The following is a 9,670-nucleotide window of genomic DNA, read 5'->3' as shown; positions in this document are numbered from 1 at the left end:
AAATTTTCCAAATGAGAAAACAAATAATGAAAAATTTAGTTTTATGGTAAAATTTATTTTACTGATCATTTTACGTCGAAACAAATAGAGCCTTAAGAATTTCATAAATATTTAATTGTTTAAAACAATTAGTGTGTTTAGAGCCGTTATGGTATCAGAACTGGACCATCCCATTATTAAAGAGACCAAATCCTAATTTTTGGACTTTTTAATAAATGAAATGGTTCTGAACCAATAAAAAACCATCTCAATCAACCCAGAACCATCCAGTCACATCACCTTGGTGGCTATGTCATTAGTTAGATGAGGAGGAGGAAAGTTTGGTTGGAGCCTGTGACTCACGAGAGGTTGAGAATTGGTCCTTTCATGTATTTGAGTCTTTGAGAGCAAGCTACCGCCGATTCCAACCATACCACCAAGGCGTATGTTAGAGCAGAGGATACGCTAATAAGAATTTCGAAACGAATGTACGTATAAAAGAGAGAGAATGGAGAGGTTCTCTTCTGCCCGACCTACCCGACCTGCCCGTGCTGCACTTCGAAGTACACCCTTCGCTTCGCCGTCTGGACTCTGGCGTGGTCTCAAAATAACTATTTCGTTACCTTCTTTCTCGTGGTCCAGCGTAGTTTCTCTCTCTATTTCTATGTAAGGACGGAGATCGCGAGCAAAATCATCGCTGTGAAGGCGGCTTGATATCTATTGAATTCGATAGTCTGAGTCGATTTGATGTCGACCTGGATCTGAACTGTGGAGCGTCTATTCGATCTGGGTATCAAACGAATTAATCTTTGCCGTAGATGGTTGAGCCCTAATATTGGAATTCCCTTGTTACGAGGCGTTGCATGACCGGAAATTAGGGTTTCTGTTTTTGGAGAATTCTTGGAGATGGTAATACAAGTATTTGGAACGGATCTAGGGTTTTTTTCTCCTCGAATTATAGGACGATTATTCTAGGGTTTCGTGGATCGGGAGGTGGAATTAGGTGGGATTGATGTTTCTCGTTCGGGGTAAAGGTGGGATTGAAATCAAAATCGGGGAAGATGCAAGGCTATGCATGGGCGGGAAGGTGAAGAGAGGAAACGGAGGCGGCACATGTTGCCGGTCCCTGCGCTCGGTACGACGACTGTAGCTTCTGATTCTACCAAATCATCCACCGCTGATTACTTCTGCAAGGTATCCCCCCTTCTATATATATATATATATATTTTTTTTCAGGTTTATTTTCCTTTGTTCCGACTGTGTTTTCGAGGTGATTTGGTCGATGTAGATAGATTGGCGTTCTTTTGTTGGGGCTTTGTGAAGGTAGCCATCGTCGAGAGGAAAGAACCTGACTTTCGGGGACTATGGATTCTGTGCGTGAATGTCGATTATGGAATTCAGAATTCTATTACTGTCCCTATTTATGCCTCTCTTTGTATTTTTTGGTGGTGGATAGCGAGGAAAGTTTGCGAATTTGTTTGGAGTTGTAGTTGATGGTGGTGTTTTCAACGTTCACTGCTCTTATTTGTTGTGTTTTATCAAATTGTTTTCGTTTTTGCGTGAGGAGTGTCCCTGTTACCATGCGTGTAGGGAGTTGTATGTTGGGAAATTTTGGACTTTTGATTGGTTTATTGAATTTGATTCTTTTGTTTAGCTCAAACCATTATTACAAGTTCTGGAGCTGTGTTCTTTGTTGATAGTTCTGAATTGAATTTACAGGCTGGTACAGCCTTCTTAGATTGCCCGAGATATTTTTTTGTTCATGCTCTTTGGGGTTGACATTGCGATGATTTTATGCAAAATGAATCTGGTGATACTGCATTGATAAGTTTGTTTTCATGAAATATTTGAATACGCTTGTCAGGTTTGGCACACTGCGGATGTTGTTTTGGGTTGATACCCCATGGAAATTGTGATGTATGACTGAGAAGTAGACAATTTCATCAGTTGAATTTCTATTCTGATGTGGGTATTTTCATTGTTTGACAGAACTTGATTGCTTTCATGCTTGATGAGAGTATGAGAGTTGATGGATGCCCTTATGAAAATTCTTGTTTATGTTTTCATCTACATTTGGAATTGAGGGATTAAAGAATTAGCTTAGGATTTTCCTTATCTTGTGGATGTTCCATTTTCTAAACCTTGTTTCTTCTTTGGTAGTTGTCCAATTTACGGATGACTTTCGTATGGGCTCCTATGTTAATTTGATAGCAAATCCCAAAGCCTTTATTTTTGGTAAAAAAGTCTTGTCTCGTTTGTTATGGGCTTTTGGTAGCGAATTTTTTTTTTTTAATCCTTCTTAGCATCTTCATGGAACATTGTCTCTAATTCCAAAATTTTCCCATGTTACTATTTCAGTTCAATTGAGTCCTTTTGATATAAAATGTAGCTTCTATATGGTTGTCATTTTCTCCTGATTTTTAACTCTGTATTGTCTCATTGTCCATCTCCTACTTCGTGGTCAGGTCTAGATGCTCTTGGATTTTTTTTTATAAAATTGCGTCTTGGTATGAAAAACAATGTTCGCAGTTACAATTAACAGACCTGTTCGTTTCTTCTTTTCGGCTTGTTCATATTCCAGCAAATTTATCTCTGAAGTCTTTTGCTGAATTTTGTTACCATTAAATAATTATGATTTCATCCCATGTAATAGCCACCTAATTGTGAGTCACTTGCTGGGTAAGGATAATTGTTTAAATTGCAATTATTATAATTATATGTGTGTCGTTGACAGAAGTTCCTTTTTGGAGACAGTAAAGGGGTCATCGGTTTAGAAGTTTGTATAAAAATTCCTGTCAGGGTGGGACAGGGGGGAGGGGGGAAGGAAAACAGTAATAATGAGCGCATTGGTATATCATTAGTTGGCTTAGATTCCCTATTCTTCCTTTTGAAACCTTGTATTTTTCTTAGGGTCTCACTGGGAGTCAGAATTCCTGAGTTTGTTGTCATCTGTGGAAGTTTTTGTTCTTTACTTTTTGATATGTTGCTGATGTTATGAATATGGCTAATTGTTTGGCCATTCCAATGTTAATCCTGTTTATTTATTTATTTATTTTTGTTTTCTATTTCCTGATGATCCAACCTTCAATTTCTTTCTTCCAGCACAACCCATCATCTTTAGTGGTTTTTATTTGTGAATTGTATTTTTGTGCTGTACTCCATTTGTATTCCTTTTACTTATTGTACTTCCACTGAAGTTTCTCTTGTTTTATAGGATGGCCGCAAGATTAGTGTTGGTGACTGCGCACTTTTCAAACCCCCACAAGAATCCCCTCCTTTCATTGGCATAATCCGGTGGTTGACATCAGGCAAAGAGGATAATCTTAGGTTAGGTGTGAATTGGCTTTACCGACCTGCTGAAGTAAAGCTTGGCAAAGGCATTCTGCTGGAAGCGGCACCAAACGAAGTGTTCTATTCGTTTCACAAGGATGAGATACCTGCTGCATCGTTGCTCCATCCATGTAAAGTTGCATTCCTTCGTAAAGGTGTCCAACTTCCTTCAGGGATATCCTCATTTGTTTGCAGGCGGGTTTATGACATTGCGAACAAGTGCTTATGGTGGCTAACTGATCAAGACTATATCAATGTACGATTAGTAATTTTCTGTCTGAGACCTGCTTCTGGTATGTTTTGATTGCTGCCGTGATATATGTGTAGTTCTTATAATGCTATGTACTATTTTCTGTAGGAGCGACAGGAAGAAGTAGACCAACTACTAGACAAAACAAGACTAGAAATGCATGCAGCAGTACAGTCAGGAGGGCGTTCTCCAAAACCATTGAATGGTCCGACATCAACACCAGCAATAAAGACTGGATCAGATAGTGTACAGAATAGCACCACCTCATTCCCTTCTCAAGGTAAAGGAAAGAAGAGGGAAAGGGGTGATCAGGGCTCTGAGCCCATCAAACGAGAGCGTTCGTTGAAAACAGATGATGTGGATTCTGGTCATTTTAGACTGGAGAACATGTTGAAACCTGAGATTGCCAAAATAACAGAGAAAGGAGGACTAGTGGACTTGGAAGGGGTTGAGAAATTTGTGCAGCTCATGCAGCCTGAAAGAGCTGAGAAGAAGATAGATATAGCGGGCCGTATAATGCTAGCAGATGTGATTGCAGCTACTGATAAGGTTGATTGCCTTGGCTGCTTTGTGCAGCTCAGGGGTCTGCCTGTGTTGGATGAATGGCTCCAAGAGGTGCACAAAGGGAAGATTGGAGATGGTAACAGCCCCAAGGAAGGTGATAAGTCAATTGAAGAGTTCCTCTTGGCATTGCTTCGTGCGCTTGATAAGTTGCCTGTAAATCTTCATGCTTTGCAGACCTGTAATGTTGGCAAGTCTGTGAATAATTTGCGTAGTCATAAAAACTTGGAAATTCAGAAGAAAGCTAGGAGTTTAGTCGATACATGGAAGAAACGTGTGGAGGCAGAAATGAAAATCAATGATGCGAAATCTGGGTCTGGCAATGCTGTTTCGTGGCCTAGCAAGCCAGGTTTTTCAGAAGTTCCTCATGGAGGAAGCAGACGCACTGGAGGATCTTCTGAGGTTGCCGTGAAGAGCTCCATTACTCAGCCTTCTGCTTCTAAATCAGCACAAGTTAAGATTGGCCATGGAGATGCTTTTTCCAAGTCAACGTCAGTGTCCCCTCGGTCTGTGAAATTGTCAACATCATTTCCTACTACAGTGGCTACTGATTCAAAGGATTCACATTGCAAAATGGCAGTTAGTGGTGGTGCCTCGGAGCCACCTCTGTCTATGATAAAGGAAGAAAAGAGTAGCAGCTCTAGTCAATCCCAGAACAATAGCCAGTCTTGTTCAAGTGATCATGCAAGAACTGTCGGTTCTAGTAGGGAGGATGCGAGGAGCTCTACTGCTGGGTCTATGAGTGTCAATAAGACCTCTAGTGCTGCCTCCCGACACCGGAAATCCAGTAATGGTTTCCTGGGATCATCTGCCTCTGGAGTTCAAAAGGAAACTGGAGTGGGCAAATGCAGCTCCATGATCAGGAATACCACTTCCGAAAAAGTATCACAGACTGGTCTAATATGTGAAAGAACATCTGATACACCTATTGGTGATAATGGAGGTAGCCACCGGCTGATTGTTAGGCTTCCAAACCCTGCCCGTAGCCCAGCACGAAGTGCCAGTGGAGGTTCTTTTGAAGATCCTTCCATCATTGTTAGCAGAGCTTCTTCTCCTGGGCACTCCGAGAAGCATGACCACTATGATCGTAAGGTGAAGGGGAAGAGTGACGCTTGTCGGGCTAATATTGTGGCAGATGTGAATTCAGAGTCATGGCAGAGTAATGATGTAAAAAGTGGAGTCATTGCATCTGATGAGGGTGATGGGTCACCTGCTGCAGCTCCTGATGAACAGCGTTGCAGAAATACTGGTGAGATTACTAAAACAATTGATGCATCTAAAGCTACCTGCTCACCATCTGGGAATGATCCCAAAACTGGGAAATTGTATGAGTCTTCTTTCAGTTCCATGAATGCTTTGATTGAAAGCTGTGTCAAGTACTCTGAAGCTAGCTCATCTATGGTGGGGGATGATGTTGGAATGAATTTGCTTGCCAGTGTGGCTACTGGAGAGATGTCAAAATCTGATCTGGTTTCTCCCATTGGTTCTCCTCGGAGAAAGTCACCTGCACAAGAGGACTCCCATACGAGTAATGATGCCAAATTGAGATTATCACATGAAGATGCTGGGCCTCAAAACCAAGGTCAGCCTGATGAGTCTGGAGATGGTGACACTGATAAGAAAGGTAATATTTTTTGGTCCTGTGTAACTTAATGATGATTGAAACCATTTCCTTAGACTGCATTTTTTAAATATTTTTGTTCTTCAGGGGACAGAAAAGTCGCATGCTCCGATGAGAAGGCAACGGGGGATCGAATTGAGCAGCTTGAAGCACCCGGTCAAGGTTTGCAGCAAAGTGGAGACTTGTGCTTCATATCTGATGGTAGACCTGATGACAACATAGGTTCTACTTCTGTGGCTATGTGCACTCCAGAAGCAAGAGCAGATGGTGTGGAGGGTGAAGGAGGCAACCAACTTCGGGAGAGGAAGAAGTCAGCTGGTCGTGGGGCTGATGATGGTTTCCCAGATATTAAACCTAGAGCTAGGAGTGCCCTTTTGGATGAAAATACGAAAGTTGATCATGTGGAAACAAATATTGGTAGTAGTGGTATAGCAGCAGTGTCGGATTTTGTTCATGGTTTGGTTGATGCATGTAATGCAGGCAATGCAGTTTCTGTTGCAAAAGTTGAGAAGGAATCTGTTGATGATTCAACCTCGTGTCCATCTGTGGAATTAGATAGTGAGAACAGCAATCCTCTGCATGTGGGGTTTAATCCTGGCATTGCAAATGAGCGGAAGCTACTGGGTGGTGTAGATCATGGTGCTGTAGAGTTCAGTGACAAGGATGCGCTGCTGCCCTCTCTTCCTGGTAATGTGATGGCTCCAGAAAATGAGCTCCGGGGTGAGAAATCTGTTGACATGGATGTGAGAAATCATTTTGGGCAGAGTGATAGCCAAAGAAAGGAGCAGGCAAGTAATGGTCCTCCAGCTTTTGACGAGCGAGGTGGAGTGGTAGGTTTAGTTGTTTCAGAACATGGAAATGAAGGGAATGAGGAGACTTCTGAAAAGAGGGAGCAACTTGAGACCTGTTCTGGTGGATCAGCTTCCAATGAAGAGACGTCCCTAAAACCTGCTGGGGAAAATGATCAGGCTTTGAAGGCAACCGGATCAAAGTTGACTCCTGAAGCAGACGATGTGGAGGAGAGTATTTCCATGGCAGAAGCTTCTTCATCTGCCACAGCAGGATCAGATATGGCTGCAAAGTTAGATTTTGATTTGAATGAAGACTTTCCTGTGGATGAAGGAAACCAAAGTGAGCCAATTACTTCTGCCATTCATCTGCCAAGCCATCTTGCCTTCTCTGTTCCGTCCTTGTCAAGTGTTGTTCCTGCTCAAGTTACTGTTGCTTCTCCTTCAAAAGGATCTTTTCTTCCTCCTGAAAACCTATTGAAGGGTAAAGGGGAGCTGGGGTGGAAAGGTTCAGCTATTACCAGTGCATTTCGTCCAGCTGAACCAAGGAAGGTTCTGGAGATGCCAGTAGGTGATATCCTTCCTGATGCTACTGCTGGCAAACAAGGTCGTCCTCCCTTGGATATTGACTTGAATGTTGCAGATGAGAAACTTCTCGAGGACATGGCTTCTCAAAGCTCTGCTCACGAGACAGTATCTGAATCTGAGCCTGCTAATAATCGTGATTTGGGACATGGTGAGATGTTTGGGTCTTCAAGTGCACCTAGCCGTAGTTCTGGAGGACTTGACCTTGACTTGAACAGGGTTGATGAAGGTACTGATGCTGGGCAATTCTCAGGGAGTAACGGTTGTAGATTAGAAGTCTCGGTTATGCCAGTTAAGTTGTCATCATCCAGTGGACTACCTAATGGTGAGGTTAATGTGTTGAGAGACTTTGATTTGAATAATGGGCCAGGAATTGATGAAGTTGGTACAGAACCAGCACCTCGCAGCCAGCATTCCAAGAGTAATATACCATTCTTACCGTCTGTTCCCGGATTTAGAATGAACAACGCAGAGCTGGGAAATCTCTCATGGTTCCCTCCTGGCAACTCTTATCCTGCTGTTGCCATTCCATCAATCTTGCCTGATAGAGGGGAGCAGCCTTACCCAATTGTTGCTACTGCTGGGACACAACGAATTTTGGGTCCACCCACTGGTGGCGCCAATTTTGGGCCTGATATGTACAGAGGATCAGTGTTGTCTTCATCTCCTGCAGTAGCATTTTCTCCGGCTTCCCCATTCCCATATACGGGATTCCCTTTTGGCACTAGTTTCCCTCTACCTTCAACCTCGTTCTCTGGTGGCTCAACGACATTTGTAGATTCCTCACCTGGTGGTGGAATTTGCTTCCCTGCTGTTCCTTCACAGCTAGTGGGACCTACAGGTGCAGTCTCTTCTCATTACCCTAGGCCCTATGTGATAAGCCTTCCTGATGGTGCTTCCAACATGGGGGCTGAAAGTCGGAAGTGGGGTAGGCAGGGTCTAGACCTAAATGCAGGTCCAGGAGTTACAGATATAGAGGGGAGAGATGACAGGATAACATCAGTATCAAAGCAATTTTCAGTTGCCAGTTCCCAGGCCCTAGCTGAAGAGCAAGTTAGAATCTACAAGAGGAAGGAGCCTGAAGGGGGGTGGAATGCAGAGAGTTTCAGTTACAAACAACCCTCATGGCAGTAGGAGAGGTCTGACTGAAAGAGTGCTGATTTATGGATGCTGGTGAGCTCAGTGTTTCCTTTTCATAGAACCTTAGAGAATGTTGATGGAGATGTTCATTTTATGTGTGCTGTGGTATATATTGCTATTCTACACATACATAGGCCAGGCATATGTGGGTGTTTCTCTGTGTGTGTTGTGTTCTGATTTTCAAATTTCACTCCCGCATATGTGTGCTTTTTTAACTTTGAAAAGAAAATACCATTTGTTGTAGTGACTTAAAATCTCAAACATGCTTTCCCTGAAATGATTTTCATGGCAATGCCGTCTTCCTTGTTTTTTCCCCCAGCTCTCAGGATGAGTACCGGCCAGCTCCAAGAGGACTTCATCTAATGTGTATCAGGGGATGGGTGGTAAGTGAGTTCTTTCCATATGTTTATAGCTTCTGACCACCGCCTCTCTGCTGTACTGATTGCAACTTACAAGAGTTGTTCGGCTTGTGGAAGCTGTTTGTTCCTTGAAATTGTTCTGGTTGATGGCCTCTGCAGATCAGTTTCCCTTTGTAGATATTTAACTACTGGAAGGCTCCTGTGCTATGTTGCCCAGACACACTGAGATTTTGTTTCTCAACATGGTTTGGTACCTTGGCTGTATCCTGTTGGGTCAACGTCATTGCCTCTTCCCATTCCAACCCCTTATATAAATGGGTCCGGGTGTATGAACTGGCCTGAAGCCCTTTCATATCTTCTTTGATGTTATTTATATATCTCTTTCTTTGCATATTATATAGATATAATTTAAAATGACCAAGAAATTTTGGTAATTGAGGTTTTGGTTCTTGATTTTGGTTGGAGTGGGGGCTTTATGTACATTTATTTCATGTTATGTTTATTGTCACCTTAAATGTAGTTCAACAAATACCATTTCGACGTCTTGTAAGTGCTCATTAACTGTGAACAATTTTGATGTTCCATCATGGTAGGTAGGTTTGACCTTTTGTTATCAGATCTTAATTGTTTACAGGAATAATTGTTGGCAAGAGTAGAACGTGTTGGTCCATGTCACGTGGTTGAGCATTGCAGGTTTTTTCTTTCTTTGTGATTGGCCTGGTGAGAGGGAAAATTTGTAATATGTCCCTTTGTAATTTTCTCAGGAATGATCATCACCTAGCTCCCCCCCCCCCCCCCCCCAAATTTTTTTTCCCTTATGATCCTTGTATATATATATATATATATGTATATCCAGTTTAATTCCACATGGAAAGGGTTTAGCAGCCACTGGTGATCTCAATGTATCGTTCTTGTAGTTGTGCTCTGCTTGAATGTGCAGACCTTGTGAGCCAGATGGTTTGCTATCTTGATGGGTTTGTCAAATATGCAGCATTTGAATTACTCTGCTTGTTGGATGAAATGTGTTCATTGCTCTGCTTCCATGCTGGTCTTTGAG

The 9,670-nt window shown here is 42.5% G+C and overlaps 1 protein-coding gene across 1 annotated transcript; it reads left to right on the top strand.

Moving 5' to 3' along the window:
- The first annotated feature begins 498 nt into the window (after positions 1–498).
- On the top strand, positions 499–9,268 carry LOC122070421. The gene is made up of 5 exons (XM_042634558.1): positions 499–1,173; positions 3,194–3,565; positions 3,668–5,744; positions 5,829–8,287; positions 8,574–9,268. The coding sequence occupies exons 1-4, from the start codon at positions 1,051–1,053 to the stop codon at positions 8,246–8,248; spliced, it is 4,992 nt and encodes a 1,663-aa protein (XP_042490492.1). The 5' UTR covers positions 499–1,050; the 3' UTR covers positions 8,249–8,287; positions 8,574–9,268.
- The last annotated feature ends 402 nt before the right edge of the window (positions 9,269–9,670 follow it).

This window comes from Macadamia integrifolia, unplaced genomic scaffold (genome assembly GCF_013358625.1).
Source record: "Macadamia integrifolia cultivar HAES 741 unplaced genomic scaffold, SCU_Mint_v3 scaffold913, whole genome shotgun sequence".
Taxonomy (NCBI): domain Eukaryota; kingdom Viridiplantae; phylum Streptophyta; class Magnoliopsida; order Proteales; family Proteaceae; genus Macadamia; species Macadamia integrifolia.
Note: the sequence above shows the minus strand (reverse complement) of the source record. Positions and strands in the feature narration are given on the sequence as shown.

Coding starts and splice junctions, on each gene's coding strand:
- LOC122070421 (XM_042634558.1), top strand. CDS start 1,051: ATGCATGGGCGGGAAGGTGAAGAGAGGAAACGGAGGCGGCACATGTTG. Junction 3,566..3,667: donor CTGATCAAGACTATATCAAT/GTACGATTAGTA, acceptor TATTTTCTGTAG/GAGCGACAGGAAGAAGTAGA. Junction 5,745..5,828: donor TGGTGACACTGATAAGAAAG/GTAATATTTTTT, acceptor TTTGTTCTTCAG/GGGACAGAAAAGTCGCATGC.